At 41.2% G+C, this 19,546-nt stretch overlaps 2 protein-coding genes across 2 annotated transcripts in view; one reads left to right on the plus strand and one right to left on the minus strand.

Moving 5' to 3' along the window:
- zswim5 (zinc finger, SWIM-type containing 5) overlaps positions 1–4,067 on the plus strand; it is a 79,597-nt gene extending 75,530 nt beyond the window's left edge. Inside the window, exon 16 of the mRNA XM_080034316.1 lies at positions 576–4,067. Coding sequence (XP_079890442.1) covers positions 576–1,438 — 863 coding nt within the window. The 3' untranslated portion in view covers positions 1,439–4,067. The remainder of the gene's footprint in view (positions 1–575) is intronic.
- Positions 4,068–10,431: 6,364 nt separating this feature from the next.
- urod (uroporphyrinogen decarboxylase) lies at positions 10,432–19,033 on the minus strand. Its single transcript, XM_080033815.1, has 10 exons — positions 18,882–19,033; positions 16,255–16,367; positions 16,064–16,143; positions 15,505–15,567; positions 14,851–15,048; positions 14,085–14,246; positions 12,638–12,772; positions 11,887–11,987; positions 11,118–11,184; positions 10,432–10,650 (listed from the first exon to the last, which is right to left on the minus strand). The coding sequence occupies exons 1-10, from the start codon at positions 18,902–18,904 to the stop codon at positions 10,486–10,488; spliced, it is 1,107 nt and encodes a 368-aa protein (XP_079889941.1). The 5' UTR covers positions 18,905–19,033; the 3' UTR covers positions 10,432–10,485.
- Positions 19,034–19,546: the final 513 nt, after the last annotated feature.

Consider the following 19,546-nt stretch of genomic DNA (forward strand, 5'->3'; position numbering starts at 1 on the left):
AGGTCAAATGACACTCGAGGAAAAAGGAACCGATACTGTTTCATAATGAAAATAATAGAGAAGCTGCAGGATATTGTAGAGAGCATTCTGAAGGTTTCTTGAAAACTAAAGACTTCTTCTCTTTTTTTCCTTCCCTCTCTTGTCAGAATCTTTACTCCTTACTGTTGAATAAACTTAACTAACATTCATCAAAGGCATTTAAGTAGCCAATAGTGTACTCATTTTTCCATTTGGAATATAATAAAAGTTGATAATTGAATAACTTGCCATTAACGTAATAGGATTTCTCAACCAATAACATAAAAACGTGTTGGCAATAATGTAATACATTGGTGTATTATATTAACAATGCATTACGTTCATTTGCATACATCTAATACATTAATGGTTAGATGTTATCACGGTATTGGTTCAGAAATTGTATAATGTTATTGGCAAGTTATGACATCATCTACTTTTATTTCAATAAACTGAAATGATGACATTATTGGCTTCTTACAAGTCCTTTTGAAAATATAGAACTGCCCCTTTTTCACATGACCCACATATAAACCTTTAACGTGCTCTTCCCTCAGGTCTGCGTGCGCTGGTGAGCATCCTCCAGAGCTGGTACACTCTCTTCACGCCCACCGAGGCCACCAGCATCGTGGCAGCCACCGTCATGTCCCACAACACCATCCTGCGCCTCAGCCTGGACTACCCGCAGCGCGAGGAGCTAGCTAGCTGCGCGCGCACGCTAGCCCTACAGTGCGCCATGAAGGACCCCCAGAACTGTGCCCTCTCCGCCCTCACGCTCTGCGAGAAGGACCACATAGCCTTCGAGACGGCCTACCAGATAGTCATCGACGCCGCCTCCACGGGGATGACCTACTCTCAACTCTTCACCATCGCGCGCTACATGGAGCACAGAGGATACCCGCTACGCTCGTTTAAGCTAGCCTCGCTCGCTATGACCCACCTCAACCTAGCTTACAACCAGGACACGCACCCGGCTATTAACGACGTTCTGTGGGCCTGTGCGCTCAGTCACTCCCTTGGCAAAAACGAACTCGCCGCCATTATCCCCCTTGTGGTGAAAAGCGTGCACTGCGCTACGGTTTTGTCCGATATCTTGCGGCGGTGCACTATGACGGCGCCCGGTTTGGCAGGCATTCCCGGGAGAAGGAATTCTGGGAAATTGATGTCGACGGACAAGGCACCCTTGCGGCAGCTCCTGGACGCCACCATCTCGGCGTACATCAACACCACGCACTCTCGCCTGACGCACATCAGCCCGCGCCACTACGGCGAGTTCATAGAGTTCCTGAGCAAAGCCAGGGAGACTTTTCTGCTGGCACAGGACGGACACATTCAGTTCGCCCAGTTCATAGACAACCTCAAACAGATCTACAAGGGCAAGAAGAAACTGATGATGTTAGTGAGGGAGCGCTTCGGTTGACCCTTAACCCCCATCCCTCACTTACTCAAAAGGGACCATCTTCTTCTTGGGAAGTAGTTCCACTTATTTTGTTTTTCTATTTAAAGGTTGTTTTGGATTCAACTAGTATTTTTTACTTCTTTCGTTGAGCCATTAGTTTGACTTAAGTCTTAATGTTTTTTTTTTGTCCTTTTGGTTTTTGTTGTTTTTATTTTCATGAATGTGAACCAGGAAGTGTTCCCAGTGCATTGCTCTACTACACAGGCTGCATTATAAAGAGGGGAGGGGAAACGGCATGAAACGACTGCAGAAAATAAAGCATTTCCAACTAATGTTATGATCTAGTATGACAAAGTCAAAAGACTGTGATTAAATCACAAGAGGAGGCACATGACGATTTGAAAAACCAAAAGCTTTTGTTGGATTGTAAAGTACTAACTTTGAGCCGGATGACGCTTTAGGAAGAAGACGAGAAGGAAGTGGTATTTCTGAGTGGAAGGAACAAGTCATTCCAAAAGAAAGAAAAAACCCCACTGTGGTCGAAAACACACATAGTGTTAATCATACCTCGACTGTATTATCCGTCAGCTTTAAGTTGTCCATCAGAAATGGCCTCTTGTTGCATTAAAGGCATATTGGAGTAGAAATGAAAACACACATTCTGCTGATCACAAGTCAGTACCAACAGGTTCCTAAACTTGACTAAAGCCTCTCTATCTTCCGAGGAATAACCATATTGCTTTGCGGAATGCAACATTTTTCCAATCCAGAAGCTTAAGGGTCACATTATTCAGGCTGTAGTAGCTGAGGTAGAGTAGCTGAGGCTCCACGTGCACATATATATATATATCCAGTATATCTCCTATGTCCTCCTGTTGGCCCATTAACAGTGACATTACGCAAACTGTGATGAACGGTTGGGGTCGTAGTGTTCCCATCTCCAGAGACACACCACTGCACTGCTTTTTAGCTATTTGCGGCCAAAACCTTTTTTTTTTTACATCTATCAAACTGCAGCTAGCTTGATCAAGATTTTCGTCAATAAGCAATATAAGTCAAATCTGCGTCACGTCACGGCATTCGTTTCACCTTCCTGTATTGGGTTAGGAAGCTGTGACTCCAGTGACTGTTGGTATCTATAGCTAAAGTCCCTTTTCCATCTCAGGAACCCTTTAGTTTTTTTTACTTTTATCAGTAATCCAGAGCTGAAATCTGTGTCCAGGTTCGGTTGTTTTGGTGCTATCAGATGATGAGATATAGCATGGATCTCTGCTCTAATTAATATGTTTATGAGAAACATAGTTCAATTGATCATGTCTCACGTGGAAAGGTCACTTGTTAGTGACAAGATGACTGCAAATGATCACCCCATTATACCAAGCTTTTTAGCATAATTCAGCTAAAGGCTAATTAAAACTTTAAAGCGATATTTCAATTTTTTTTTTTTTTTTTTTTAGCTTTTTGCCTCATTATCAGCTTCATGACAAGGCAAATTTCATACAACTGTGGGTGCATTTAAGAAAAAATAAATAGGTAAAGGTTGCTCATTGGTAGTTGGCTTATCTCAAATACTGGCGGTCAATGGGAAGTATTAGCCTGCCCATTTCTTCTTCAAAAATCACGCACAGTTAAAGGAATGGTTTCAAGCTAAAAAAAAACATCTTTTGTAACTATTTCTTTAACAACCACGGCAAATGTGCTAGTCCCCATCATGGCTAGAGCAAAAATATACATGCTTTACTTAGCTGTCCCTGATTGTTTGAGCCCCACCACTTCATTGGTCTTGTGATGACCAAGGGTCTATAGTTACCAAAGCTACTTACCTGTGAATGCTACTGCTTCTGATCATTCTTTCACAAAGGGTTGCAGATACACAGTGCAAAAACAAAACACAAAAAACACTGTTATATTTTCATCGTACATGTTTGAGACCACATGCCTCGGCGATAGAAGTCATGTTTTTTGTTAGATGTTGAGGCTCTCCTCTCTTTACCCAATTGCAAAGTGTTGTAAACAGCAGTATCTACACAGTACAGCAAGATCTTGAATATTTTTCCTGGTAGGACTTAAAACGTAATTGTACAAGCACTTCACACGGATACCTCTTCAGTACGTTCCTGCCCGCTCCAGCATTTTAATTTATTGATTGTCTGGTAACTTTGTGTGACTGAGTAGGAGTGGCAGACACGCAAACAGAACACAGTTATGATACTATAAAAAAATTACAAAAATAAAGAAAAAAATACGTATTTTTTTTTGTCTGCTTCTACATTCCACTAGAGCTACCTTCACCCACTTAACCCAGGGAGTCAGTCAAGACTCTGGGCCTTTTTTGTTTGATCTGAAGAATGGCAGATAGAAGAAGAATGGGAAGGGGAAAAAATGGAAAACTGAGGGAAAAAGAAAGCAAAGAGAGGCTAAACTCAGTTCTCAGGGACATCACTTAAAGAAACTAAAACAAAAAAGGAGTAGCATTAAGCATTTAAGATATTGTAAATATGAAAGTGTCAATTCAGAAAATTGTAAAGTTATAATTATTTATGATAAGTATGTTCTGTGTTTGTTATTTTCTTAATTTTTTATTTTATTTTGGCGGGGGTGTACTTGAACTGTTTTGGAGGGGCGGGGGGGGGATTTTAAAAAAAAAATTTTTGTAAGGGCAAAAACTGAGGTTCTCAGGTGCTCCTGTGTACATTTCTTTTGGTTAGTTTTCTTGCTATTATTACTATTATTATTATTTGTAATTATTTTCTTTCTTTTTTGATTTGCAAAGAGAGAGAGAGAGAGAAAATAAAAATCTGTGTTCCAAAAGGAAAGCACGTCATTCGGGAGTCGAGGAGAATGAGGAAGGCATTCGTTTGTAAAACGGATAACGTACTAAAAAACCTGACTATGCAGAAAAAACCCACTTTGGGACGGTTCTTGTCACCTCTTAAAAGCCCCCCCCCCCCTGAAAAAGTGGGCTGAACCACTATTTATATAAAAAAAAAGGGGGGTCGGGCAAAAGACGAGGCCCCAGCAGCATGCTTGTATTGGGACAATTCGCAGTTAGCCAGACGCTGCAACATTTAGAGGAGAGAAGAAGAAAAAAATTGTATGGAAATGCCTTTCTGACCTGATCAATGTACAAAGTTTATTTTGTTATGCTTTTACGTCTTTGTTGGTTTTTAATTTAATCAGGACTCAAGCCTTTAAGTGTCTTTTCGATACACGATACACACAAGTTAGAAAAAAGACGGCAACTGTAGATGACCTGTTCATTCGACATTGAAATTATTTCTTCTTCTTTTTCAACTCCCCTTCAGTTCACTTCTACTATTCCACAACCATCGCTTCTTTTTCTAACCTTCAGTTGTGGACCTTGGTTCACAGACGAAATGAAATCGGATACAATTTTACCACACCTGTATTAGCCAGATCCTGTCGGTTTTCCTTATCATTTCTTCCTTTCTTTGGTAGGACAGTACTATTTGCTGGTTATAGATCTAGTTTCGCCTACTGTTTCCCCCCCACTAGTTTTTTCTCTTGTTTTGGATTCTCTCTGACCCAAGGGAAAATTGAAAGTGTTCGTTTGCCTCTTTGTGCTACTGATAATGAAAAGGTATTTTCCAGTATTTGTTGCCACAGAAGTATGATAGCTTATCATCGACACTTGTTTGTTTTTATTGTGTTTTTAATTTTTAAATTTATTTTTTTGTGTGCAACTTCTTGAGCTACTGTCTATAAAGCGAGAATTTATTACTATTTATGTAACGCTACTACCATTTTATATTGTGTTGGAATCTCAGTGCTTTTCTATGAATAAAGTGTGAAACACGTGACGAGGCCTTGTCCTTTGCTCTGTGATGAACCAATAGGCATTACTTACCGTGTGACTTAAAGGTGGTGTCAGCGATTCTGGAGAACGCTTGTTGTCAAAATCAGTAAATATCTCCTCACGATTTGCTACCTGTCTGTGAGCTGTAAAAAAAAATCTGGTGTTAATACACCACCAAGGCTCTGTACAGGAGTATGTAAACACACTGTATGTACACAAAAGGCCCACAGGAGCGAGCAACGTGCCAGTTTACAGAGCCTAGGCTGTGTGTTAACACTAGATTTTCTTTTCAGCATCCACTTTAGGGGATCTTGAGGGGATATTCACTGAGCACACATTCTCCAGGATTTTTTCTTTTTTTCCTAGAATTTCCAATGATGATTTTAAGTCATTTTCAACATTCACAAACCATAACTCAAGGTTTAAATAAATAGTGACAGCCATACTACCTCTTTTTATTTCACTTTTTGGCTACGGTACGCTATATCAACGTCAAAGCATCAAAGCGCGATGCAATTTTTACGGATGACACTACCCAGTACTATATGCAATACATACAATTATGAGAGGTCCTCTGTCACTACAATGCACAGAATAAAGATACTTGCTACAGAGTGTGTACCCCAGCTGGTGTGGCACAAACAGGCATTTTTCACTCCATCCAACCCCCCGGACATTCATGCTAAATGAAGCGCACCGAGGCTGCTTGATAGTTCCATCAATCTTTCACTCATTTGTCTCTTTATCAGAATATTCCTCTTCTTCTCTCCCTCCTTCACCGCCTCTCTCTCGTTCATTAGAGGTTTATGCGGGGCCATATGAGCAGACAATCAGCCAGAAGTGCTGAGTGTGCTTATGACTGTGTGTGTGTGTGTGTGTGTGTGTGTGTGTGTGTGTGTGTGTGTGTGTGTGTGTGTGTGTGTGTGTGTGTGTGTGTGTGTGTGTGTGTGTGTGTGTGTGTGTGTGTGTGTGTGTGTGTGTGTGTGTGTGTGTGTGTGTTTCTGTGAGACTGAATCTAGATTGATTGGTGGATGGTAAAGGAGCAGATTTATATTAATTATCCCGACAGATAGATGGAGTAGTGATTGCTATATGCTCAATCTTTTTCCCCTCCGTTTGCGCTGCATCCCCCCTTCTCTTTCTCACTCCATCAATCCACATAGAGTCTATACAGGCTGAGTAATGGCTCGTGTTTTACTCATGCTAAGTGCATGTAAACGTGTTCGGAAGATATTTCTTAATGCAGTTTTTAAGTCTATTTTGTTCCATTGTACACGTGCAACTATATTGATTTTGTGTTGGACCCTGAACGCTGCCAAAACACAGATGACCTACACTCAATACTGTGCCTGAACACATATTATGTACTGTATAGGCACAACATACTGAAGCTGCTGCTCACAATACACATGAATGTAGACCCTGTGTGAGGCACTATGTCAGAACCATAGAAGATGGTGGAATAGCTTTTCTATCAAAGAGGCACAACTCAACTTCCATGTTGAATGGAGCCTGTTCAAATGATGTGCATCCCTCTCTAATGCCTGTCCAACTGTCTTAAAGGTCACTTATTATGCTCATTTTCAGGTTCAAAATTGTCATTTGGATTTCTACTAACTGTTTTCATGGCGTAGTGATCACAAAACCCTTCATATTTCTCACAGTACAATTGCCTCCTTTCAGCCTCTGTCTGAAACGCTCTGTTTAAGACCCTGTCTCTTAACCCATTGATGACGGCTGCTGCGCGATGCCACATTGGCTCTCCTGCCTGATGCTGCATCGCGCAGCATTGTTACTTTATCTAATTTTCATGGCATGCGCAGCATAGAATGCACTGTCATTGGTTCAAATACACATGAGGTGGATTTTGTTGATTTTTTTAAGACCACGTGACCACCCAAAAGTTGTGTGGTTTGCCGAAAATCACGTCAATCAAAAAAATTAAAAATTAAAAAATAAAACAAAATAATAAAAAAAATACGCCGGCTAGGTCGGCGACAGAACAGTTAGTGGCGTTTGGTGCGCAGAATCAAGGTCTACTATAGACTACTGACGAAAATCACACAACACATTGCATCTATTTATTAACAATATTTAATACTTTTCTAATTCATCTAATTTTGACGATTTTTTGAAATATTTGTTGGTTTGTAAGCGCTAAGGGAGCATGTTTAAATAAAACCTGTGAACCTTACCTTTTAAATGTATTTTATTTCATGTTTCTATGTGCTACACAGGCTTAGATATTAAGGTTTTGGTAGACTTGACAATTCGTACTATTTTTTCAGAAAACCCTCAGGCATTAAGGACATGCATCCTAGATTGCCATAGTCATCAATGGGTTAAAGCCCCGCCTTCCTAAAAGCCCCAGTCTGCTCTGATTGGCCCTGAATCTAACTGGCGGTTTAAATTTCACTTTTGCTAATTAGGGGTATGGGGTATCATGGGGTGTGCTCATCATAGGTGGAGGTAGTGCTGCTATAGGTTGGTAATGATGGGGCGTGGCTTCTCCTCTTATGATGTCACAAGGAGAGATAAATCTGCCTTTGGACACATGTTTTCAGAAAGGTGGAGGTGGAGAAAAAGAGAGAGGGTTGTTTTCTCTCTAACTTTGGGAAGCCACTACTAAGTTCCATCTGTCAACAGTAAAATATTAGCATACCTGCTAATAGCCACTAGGAGGCAGAGAGGTCAACAGCTATGGTGCAAATAAATGAAATAAATCCATGAGGTAATATTTCAGCGGGGGACTTTTTTTTAGACCTTTGCATATACACATGTTGTCACAATTAAGCTCCAGTGACCAATAATACCCCAAAACAACATTTTGGCAGTTTTGAGAGTTGATTCCAATTCGGTTCTTTGCTACTTCCGCAGGCATGTGGGTCACAGTGGGGGTTTGTAGAGCAGAGCAGGCAGAACGTGGTGCGATACCAAGTCTTCCTCAGCAAAGCAAAGGGACAGTCACAGCTGTCAGCATCTGCATTAGTGAGAAGAAGAAGCAGCTCAAGGTCTTCACAGATTCAGTTTCTCCCCCGCCTGCCTGCCCCCCTTCCACAAGCACTATGGTAATAACGCCTATCAGTCTCTGTCACTGCGGCACTGTGTGTGTTCATTCATGCATGTGGTCATTGAAAAGGTATAGTGAGTGTGTGTGTGTGTGTGTGTTTTGGGATGGGGAGGCGGTCACTGATAAAGCTGATAGTGTCCATCCATGGCAGATGATGTACAGCCTGCTGTCTCTCCAGGCAGATTGGATTTTCAGGCCGGCTGATTTGGTGAGAGATGGAGCCTGGACCTCCTTCAAAGGGACGCACATACACACACACACACACCTACACACACACACACACACACACACACACACACACACACACACACACACACACACACACTCACATACACACACACACACCTACACACACACTCTCCTACACACACACACACACACACACACACACACACTCACCTACACACACACACACACACACACACACACACACACACACATACTGTACATCCACCTGTTCAATCTCAATGTGCACAGAACAGAATAAGCACATAAAAGCACAAACACAGACACACACACACACCAGTGCACACAATGAAATGACTCATACGCCTACACACACATGTACACGTACACACAAACACAAACACTTGTGTATTATTCTCCTGACAAAGCCTTTAAAGGGCGACAATGTGGAAACTGATCTCCATTTCTAAAGAGCATAGATTCATTGTAACAACCTTCTCTCCCTCTCACACACACACACACACACACACACTCACACACACACACACACACACACACACACAACGTCCTGTCGCTTTGTTTCCAGATGGCCCACTGACACAGCCTCTTCAGTCTTACCTGTCGACAATCAGCGGTGATTTTTTGTTCATTTATCTCTGCTATTTACGCAATAGGGAAGGAAGGAGGGGGGCCTTTGTGTGTGTGTGTGTGTGTGTGTGTGTGTGTGTGTGTGTGTGTGTGTGTGTGTGTGTGTGTGTGTATGTTTATGTTACTCCAGCAACTCAAAGGCTTTGAATGAGGGCGAGGATTCACATTGGAAAGAGTTTTTTTTACATGATCAACATTAATTCAGCTGCTTTTAGCTTTGTATATATACAGTATATATATATATATATTGAAAACACCCAAACCGAATCATATAGCTCTATTATATTTTTGTTTTTTTGCCTCACTCAATCCCACATAGCCTACTGCTGCCATAAACACAAGTCCACCTAGTTAGTATTCATCCACAGCTGAAAATAGTCCCTTGGCGTTGGCTAAAAGCTACAGCACCCAACTGTTTTAGGAAATGACTGAGCCTTATTTTAAGAGGAAACTATAGATTTGTAACCTGTTTTTAAAGATGAACCTTGTTTTTAAGACAAAACAAATTAGCTGGGTGCCACGCACAATACAAGGGAAGCCTGAACCTATTGAGTATTGGCTTTGGTGTTTTCAAGGGATTTGTTGACAAAAGGAAAAGGACATTAGAACAACAATGAGTTAAAAACACCTCTTCAGGGGGGCGCCCTTAGCTCAGTTGGTAGGGCGTCCCCCCCATGGGCCTCGGCCAGCAGCGCGACCTCTCAGGATGCTTACACAGCGTTTCACTTCATAAGCCACTTTGTCTGAGGTGATTAGATTAAAAAAAATAAAAGCCTTTTGCGCTGAGATCTGGCAGGAATGATCAACTATGTGTCTGTTCTGACATGTTTCTTTAAACAAAAACAAACAAACAATTCTTAAGATCTGCAATAAAGCATCCCTTTTGCAAAATAACCAGATTTTGTCTTCACAGCGGTTTTGTATCCTTTTTGTTGTTTGTTTTTCCGTCCAAGTTTGTCTCTGTTTGTACGTTTCCAGAGCAACATTTTGGTGAGTTTGATTGGATCATAAAAATCATCTATGTGCATTTTTTTTAAAAGTGATCCAATATTAATACAAATCCCATACAACTTGAAAATGCAATTTTGATGTACATGTACTTGCAAAAAAAATTCCAATGGACACGCGTAATCCAGTCAGCTCAGCGTATTAAAGATGTGATGTTTTGTTTTGATACATTCATATTAAGTCAGTCAGTGCGGTTTATATTTTCCCTCTTTGACTGCTGAAAACAGATCTGAGGTCAGTTTTTTCCCCCTCTCATATTCAAACACAAAAGCACACAATTGTTCATAGTTTTTAATAAAATTATGCATTATTGTACATTGTATTTTCCATAATTGGTCTCTACTCTTGTTTGATCATGCGTTTAGAATGCTTGTGCACGGCTTCCACGAACGCGCCCACGTTCTCTGGGTCCATGTCCGGGTACAAACCGTGGCCCAGGTTAGCGATGTAGCCCCGGGTACCAAATCCCTCCAACATCTTCTTCACTATGTCTGAAATGCGCTCCTGAAGGCAGGGAGAAGTGAGCAAGTAAGTAATAAAGTAAGGCTTTTTTTTTTTTTTTTTTAAATGGTACTTTTTGAACCATACAGTTATAAAGTGCCACACCCACACACAAAATGTAAGTGAAAGAGAAACACAGAAAGTACAATATGAAATTTTAAAATAGAACACAGCGCATCGTAAGTAACAAAAAAGAGGAGTAATGAAGGATCCTACTGAACAACTCATGCTGAACCCTGCGCATGGCTGAGGTCAAGTGTGTTATATGATATATCTATATAAACAAGCAGGGTGGTCCAAACCCAACAGTTTGAGCATACATTAACTTTTAAATGTTCATGAAACGGTCTAATTCTTTCCTCTGATGATCATACATAACCTGTAACAGCAAACCAGACCACTAAATGGAAGGTAACATAGAATAGGATTTCTCTACTTTTTTTCTAAACCCAAGCAGAAGTGGAAGTTACCTTTGGAGCGTAGAGAGCACATGGGTCCATGTTCCCCTGCAGGCTGACCTTCCCTCCTGTTCGCTCCCTGAACACACACACACACACACACACACACACACACACACACACACACACACACACACACACACACACACACTCACAAAAGTTAATCCTTTAGCCGACAGGTTAAGTATTTGATGAGCAGAGCAGGAAACACAGACGTTTGTTGACTTAAATCCTGTGCCCGGTGACAAACCAGGGCCGAAGGAGAGGTCACTAATGGTTAACCTGCTCCTAAGGTAAAAGGCTCACCATTAAAGCAACAGCTGGCTACATCCACACTTCCATTTTGGCCTCAAGCTCATAACTGCAGTCTGAGCATGACAGTGGATTTTTTTTTTGGGCTGTAGCCGTATCTGATATATTTTTGACTGAGGACAATTGTGTATATTGATCTTTTTTTTTTTTTTTGTTCCTGCTCAAATTACAGAGATATCTTAACAATTCAACTCTAGCAGCCAGCCAGATCTGGTTGAAAAATTTAAAAAAAATTAAACGGCCAATTGGCTGTTGCAGCACACTGAACACAGAGCTTGGTGCAGACAAGTGATTTTCTAACAGTGGAGATAGACGTTGCAGTTTATACTTAGATTTTAAGGTGGATTTTTTTTTTTGTAACGTGTTGTCATTTCAGAACCAACACATAGTTACTGGGAAGACAGTGGTAAAGTCAAAATATGGTGTGTGTGTGTGTGTGTGTGTGTGTGTGTGTGTGTGTGTGTGATACCGTGCTGATCGTGGGTCAATGGTCCAGTCCAGTCCGACCACATCATAGTGAGACTGAGACAGATCCTCCACACCGTAGTGTGCATCCTTTGCAAACACAATCTGTAAAAAACACACACACACACACACACACACACACACACACACACACACACACACACACACACACACACACTAGTGAATGGACGAGACTTTAGGAGCAACTTCTGCACAATCGCCGGCAAAACATTTCTGGTTAAGTGCTGCCATCTTGTGGTGATAAAGCTTAACTGTTATTTCAAGTCAGACCAGATGGATCCTTAATGATGCCTCCTGGGACAAACACAGTGCTGGAGTGATGATCAGAATAGGACTGAGGATTGAGACCAATATAGAAAGTAATTGTATCAAAAGAACGAGCAAAAAGATACCGAAGATAAATACATAAACAGCTGTCACAGGTAGATGGTGTGTTGTGAATCATTAGTCATAGACATTGTCAAGAACATGCTGAAATTAGGTTTAAAAAAAAACATGTACCACAGACTAAAATACTCCCCTATACTAAAATACTATGACGTCACAGAGCGTGTGAGTGTGTGTGTGTGTGTGTGTGTTTTTGTGCGTGGGAACTCACATGACAGCTGACATTATTGTATTGCCACTATTGTGTGTGTCAATGTGGGGCGTGTGTGTGTGTGTGTGTTGTATCTCTTTGATCAGGGCATATACAGTAAAAGGGCAGGAAACACATTTCTTCTTGTGGGTCTCACCATAGGAACGTCCTGGCCCGCCTCCTTCAGTTTGTCTTTGACACAGCGAGCGATGTCTCTCAGGTAGGGCAGAGAGAACTCTTTAAACTCCACCGGCCCCAGACAGCCGGCATGGGACTCAAACACCTGCAGAGCCTGGACAACACACACACATACAACAGGAGGGTTTAAAAGGAGACGTAAGTGATCTTTTCTTTGTAAATATACGTGTTAAATCACTTTATATTCATCCAGCAATCATGTTAACAACATGCACAGTTCATAAAACAGGTCTCACAGTCATTCAACTGTGCAATTATCAACCTGTGCTATGTATAAAACACCGGCCCTTCTTTCGGCACACACACACACACACACACACACACACACACACACACACACACACACACACACACACACACACACACACACACACACACACACACACACACACACACACACACACACACACACACACACACACACACACACACACACACACACACACACACACACACACACACACACACACACACACACACACACGCTCAGTATGCGAGTAGATATTCACTGGTTTTGACAGAGTTGTTTTGACAACAAGCGTTCTCCGCAGAAGTGACTCCACCTTGTATTATCATTCAAACAATGAATATAGGTGTAATTATCTGGCTCCTTAGCTGCTTCATGCTCCACTTTGTTGTCCTCATAGTCTGTCTGCTGTTTGGTGCTGGGCAGTCATTATAATCACTCCGTTACAAATCATGTCAAAAATGCTGTGGAGTGCTAAATAATTCTCTCCGTTTTCTCACACTGCTCTTCCAGGAGGTTAGAGGTCAAGGACTCGCGAGCAGAGAGGGTGCTTGACGCCTCTAAGAGGAGCTCAGAGCAGGTAAAGAGGCTGACCCCCCCTCCCCCCCCCCTCCTTCAGCCAAACTGCTGCCCTAAAATAGTGAAAACTGCAGTCAAAATAGAAATGTAACTGTTGGTGTAACATTGTCTAGAATTTGTGTGTAATAATCCTTTTTTTTCCTCGAGGGGGACATTTATTTGCTAAACAGGATTGCAACCGAAACCCGATTAAAAGGTGCTAAGAGGAACTTTTAAATATTTCTGTAACAGTCTAATTTTTCCTCTGGTGATCATAAATGACATGTTACAGCAAACGACACCATCAGTGCAAAGAATGCCATTTTCTTATATAGTTTTTCTTTATGCCTTTGTCATGGGTACGCTCACCCAGGAACAACAGCTGGTGTAGTAAAAACACTACCGCTTTTTGTCCAAAGGGGTTGCAAGAATGAACAAAAACTGAAAGTCCCTCGTGGCACCTTTAAGTTAACAAAACTAACAGTCCTTTGTGGTCCATTGTAAAGTTGAATTTGCCTATTTCATAGTGGTGGTCAATCACACAGTGGTAAGCATTGTACAGGTGCATCCATAGATTGTAAATGGCGTAGTAGGGTCTAACCTGAGCTCCAGCGGCCACCTGTCCCAGCAGATACTCCACGATGACATCAGAGAGCATCCTCAGCAGCATGTGGCTGGCCTCAGGGTGACGGTACAGCCAACGCTTTGCCTTAGAGTGAGTGGGTGAGCCTCCACCTTCTATCATGTAGCACATCAGGGTCCACTGTCAATGAAGAGGAGGAATCAACATACAATTGATATCATTTGTTTGAGCTTGACACAATTGTTGAACTGAATTAAGAAATAATTCAAATTTAGACAACAGTTTAACTGATATGCTTGATATTCTATATATATCTTAAAAGTGCAGTGCGTAGTTAAGGTGTATTCTGGCATCACAGTAGTGAGAAATATAGATTGCGCCCCTCCAGTTCTGAGAATTTCCTGAAGCTACGGTGGCTTTCAAGGACAACAAGCTAGTAACTTCAGATGGTATCATCCACCACTGCCTCACGTCTTTCTACAATATTAAGTTATTTATTCAATATTACTAAGGTGAATTTCCAGCGGACACCCACTATATATAAAAATGTGTAAGGCGGTTTGCCTGTTCTGTCCTACTGTAGAAACATGGCGGTGCAACATGGCGGCCTCCACCCTGCTCTCATATATAAAACTAGGTAATAATTTTTCTAATATATTTTAATACACTTATAAAAACATACTTATGAATATCATAGTCTATTTCTACTATGTCTGTTCTGAAAAACATCCAATTCCGTTTACTGCACGCTGCGCCTTTAAGATGTGTCTGTGCCATTTCTTACCGGAGCTCCACTGAAGCCTATGAGCGGCACTTTGCCCTCTATCTTGTGCCTGGTGAGGGTGATGGCTCTGAAGACGTAGCCCAGCTCTTTGGCCACGTCCACCTTGGCCGTCAGCCGCTGCAGGTCCTCGGGCTCCTTCAGGGGATCAGGGAACGTGGGACCTTTGCCCGCCACCATCTGAACATCCATACCCATGGCCTAAAAGGAATTCAATAAAAGATACAGGAAAAACTGAACAGGTGCCTTGTATTTGATACAGTTGGTGAGAGGTATTGTCTTTTTGAAGAAAGTGTCCCGGAGATGTACACTTCAACCAGCCCCTTGAGTTAAAGATGAGGCATTACAAAAAAGGTATAGGAAGGAGGATTTTGTTCCAAAAATAAACAAAAGGTAGTTTCAAAACATATTTAGCACATGATCTAGAGATTAATAATTTTTTTTTACCTGTGCGTTTGTCCACCATAACACAGTTAAGTCCACTATTCAGTCCTTCCATTTTTTGTCCCTTAAACTAAAACAGAGTTAGCTAAGGGAGGCTAGAATTCTCCATATAAGAAACCCCTCTCCAATATCAGTCTTTTTTTTAATTTAGCATTATACTACAACTCGTACACTGAGCCCATAGCTATGACAGAAACACATGTGTGGTCTCACCTGTGGGATAACCAGGATGTCAGAGAAGATGATGGCGGCATCGAAGGGGAAACGCCTCAGAGGCTGAGAGTGGAAAAACATTCAGGAGGGGGAAAAAAAGAAAAGAAAATAGATAACTTACATTAATGTGGTTGTGGTTTGTTGTCTTGTGGCCTCAATATATTTCATTATCAATTATCCAACCATCATGTCACCACAATATAACACTGTTTATTCACTGCTGTACTACCACTACTAAGGATGTAAACAGTGAATCAGTGTAAGAAGGCTGTCACTGTTTATTTGAAAATTCATTTTAACGTTTGGGGCTCCAAACCCTACAATGTAATATCTTAAATTTAAATTCAAATGGTTCCAGACAGTGTTTGGCATGATAATGGTTCTATTCCACTGTTGGATTGCTGTCTTGGGTGTGAGGCTACAATGCTTCGGATCATTCATAAAGCTTTGTCAGTAATACAACAAATCAAAATTTGAATAATGTTGTTAATATATTAATTCTAAATGGTATTAAATCCCTCAGAATTAGCCCTAACAGGAGAATAGGGCTTTGCTGTACCTGCAGGGTGAGCTCACAGCAGGCCTCTGGTGACCGACATGTGTCAAAGAAGTCCTTCCCTGCTCTAGCCTCACGAAACTCTGAAAAATAACATTCAGCAAAACACGTTAATTTTTTTGTTGTTGTTGTTAATATTATAGAAAAAAGTTTTGTAGGCAAAGAGAAAAGAGTATAAGTGTTGCCAGTAGTACCTGGTAGGTATCTGCCAGCTTGTCTCATACACCACACAGGGACATGCTCAGTCTTTTCCCCGCGCGCCGCTCTCAGGAATGTATCGTTCTTGATCTGGGGGAAGTCCTCCGGGCTGAAAAATAAATTAATAAATAGATGAAAAATCAGCATCATTCTTTTGTTTGTAGCTCTCTGCAATGGTACAATATACCAATATGAAAAGGGTGCAGCTGTGGGTTAAATGTGTTACAAAAAAAAAAGAGTCAAACAGATATCAGAATAACAACATAACCCAGTAATCGCAACAAATGCAGCCCTGAATGTATGTACACATGCAAAGGTTAGCATTAAAAGACATGGTTGTGGACAATAATTAAGTCACATGTATTGCTCCTGTTCACTCCCATCTGTTATATCATTCACACCAATTTCACTAAGGTTTATAGAAGACAACTGATTCAATTTGATAAGAGATTATGGCTCTACTGTGTTTGCAGTGAGGCCACACATTACAACACATACAAACCGTGCAGAATGTCCAAATTTCAATTTTCATAAAGTAAGCTGTACTATAAGCTTGTGTTATCTAAGACACAGTTATGTCCCTCCCTGTCCCCAGTGATCATGTCAGACTGTCCAGCTCAAGGCCTTTCTATGACACCCTGATAATGACAGATACAACACCCGTCTGCACTCTTATCATCTTCACACAGGAGGAAAACGGTTGGATGCAAGGCCACCGTGGAAGTAGCCTATTGGGGATGCATCATATCTCTAATTTGGACGTACATCTAAGAAATCTGTTAAAACTGGCACCTGAAATTCCTTTCAAACAAAACCACTTATGTTCATTTTACTGTTACTTAAATTCAGTTTACCTCGTAGGCCTACTTAGGTTGGATACAATGTTTACACATGCAGACCTGCTGTCAGACTCCAAATTAAACTAGAACTGCAAGCAGTTGTGAACGGGGGCCAAGCCTCCCACGCGACTCGGGAAAGGGCGTCTTCGTCCGCGGCGCCGGCCCCTCGCTTCACGGAATCCGGGGATGTAAAGTTTTTGAATGTGGGATGTTCGGTGTGGAAGTTATAGCCCCAAACGCGTTTTCTTTGCTTTTTGTGGTTTTGGCGCCTCCTATGGATGACATTCGCAAAACTACATTAGATAGAAAGATGCAGCTCAATGTAACAAACAAGTGGATGTCAAGTTTTTGAATGTGCGATGTTCGGTTGGGGAGTTATAGCAAAATCAAATTGTCATCCTCTCCATTGTAAAGACACTTTTTTGAATTTTCCCATTTTCCCGCCGAAAGACTTAGAAAATGGCGAAAACAGGCAACAAAATTGAAAAACTCTTTTTTTTAATAAGTCCGGCCCACATAAAAATTTATTTCCCATATTTTGGCCATAGGCTCAGGTATGCCCCATGATAGTCTCCCTTGAGTTTCAAGAAAATCCCTCTTTTTTTTTTTTTTAACGGATTTTCGCAAATCTTTAAAGCGCTACCGTTTGGTCTTCCGATGGTCGTAGAAAAATTATTTGACCAACTTTTGCTCGTGGGAGTCGGTAGAGCATAATGCTTTTGGTTTCGTCCAAATCGGGCGAAAACTGTAGGAGGAGTATGTTTTGGTGACCGACACAGTTTTTGCGATGTGGCGAAAAATGTATATATACGCAAATGGGCGTGGCCTATCTCAAAAGATGCAGCTGACTTGTGGGCATCTGTGGATGTCAAGTTTTTGACTGTCGGACTTTCTGTGCTGAAGTTATAGCCCCAAACGCGTTTTTCTGCCGTTGTAGCGCCACCTAGTGGCCGGCATGTCTGAATTCATTTGTCTGCGTTCCTTGGATGGACCTGGATAAGCTATGCAAGTGGCATGTCCCAACCCTTTACGGTTTGGGCTGCAGCACCACTTTCTCGCGGAGAAAAATAATAATAGGAATAATAATCCCTACAAGAACAATAGGGTTCCCTGCCCCGCAGGGCTTGGGAACCGCGTTGCTCTGCAAAACGCGGTCCCAGCCCTACTCGGGCTTGGCCCCCTAATAAATTATATTGTGAAATTGTGTTAAATTGAGCTAAGAGCAAAAACTGTGATTCTGCTTTCTTATGGCAGTAATGAGGTAATAATACCAACTATCAATATAAACATTCGCACAATATAAGGCACAATAGAGGTTGAGCCAATTGAAAAAAAAAACATTAATAGTAGGATTCTCTCCTAAATTTAGGAGAGAATTTACCACTTTTTGATCAACTATCTTAATGCCGATTTTATCACAAGATAAAATCGATTCGATAGAGCTAACCATTCCTGTTGCAAAGCGAACCCACTTTCAAATATGAGTGATATGATATTAAAGCGCTGCTTTTCGGAATGAGAGTTCTGCACAGAGGAAGGACTGGTGCTTTTCGGGGGTTAATTTGTAGCATTCAGGAGAAGGAAACGCTTCTATTTTGCAGTGGGGGCAGGTTTATACACCTGCCTTCACTACAAATCAGCAGCTTAAAGGAAATTCAACTCATGTTGTTGTGTAAAAAAGTGTTTTCATAAAAATAAAAATACGCAGGCATGTTTCATAACGTCAGTCTGTCCAAACAGCGAGGTTAACCGTGATGTAAGGCTGTTATTTCAGAGATACTCACAGGATTAAAGCGTCCTTGCTCATGTCGACTGGGTTTTTGTCCTCTCCTCTCTGCAGATGTCAGATGCGACACGCAGCTCCTCAGCTGTCATTCAAACCTGTCTGAAAGATGAAACTGCCCCTACACCACTCAGCTCAAGCGCGCGGCCATGTTGGGAGATCACGTGACTAAACCAGGAAATGAAAGTGCCCTGGTTTCAAAATAAAATGCGAAGGCTATGTAAATATTTTCCTTCTTTCTTTAAAACAGGCCATAAAGGTCAGTATTGATGCCACATCACATTAGTTTGGATGCTTATTGTAGGCTACGTTTTCATTTTAATGGTTACAATTAAAAGGCTTTACAAATAATTTAATAGGATATGCCTGTCAATTAATTTTTGTGAATTGAATTGAACAGAATTGAAAAGTGTTCTAGTAGGCTATGTAGGCTACATACTAAAATGCTAATGTAATTCCTTTCCATGGGATGTAGTCTGTGGACAGCTAATGGCTAAGCCTACTACATAGCCATATTTAAAGTTCTCCGGGATCAGTTTTCCAATTGGATCTAATGAGGTTTTGACCCATTTTCCAAGTCCCGTGATCAGTTGGTTTAGAAATAATCTACCAATCTATAATTAAGAAATTACATCTCTCAAATTAAGAGTGCCATCCAAATCATTT

The sequence above is a fragment of the Ammodytes marinus genome (assembly GCF_949987685.1).
Source record: "Ammodytes marinus genome assembly, chromosome: 9".
Classification (NCBI taxonomy): Eukaryota; Metazoa; Chordata; class Actinopteri; order Uranoscopiformes; family Ammodytidae; genus Ammodytes; species Ammodytes marinus.

What these genes read in the sequence shown, in the direction of transcription:
- urod (XM_080033815.1), bottom strand. Translation starts at nt 18,904, where the DNA reads ATGAGCAAGGACGCTTTAATCCT. An exon ending in GCTGTGAGCTCACCCTGCAG is followed by an intron (nt 15,568 to 16,063) that starts GTACAGCAAAGC and finishes TTCCACTCTCAG; the next exon opens with CCTCTGAGGCGTTTCCCCTT. An exon ending in AGGTGGCCGCTGGAGCTCAG is followed by an intron (nt 12,773 to 14,084) that starts GTTAGACCCTAC and finishes TGTGTTGTCCAG; the next exon opens with GCTCTGCAGGTGTTTGAGTC.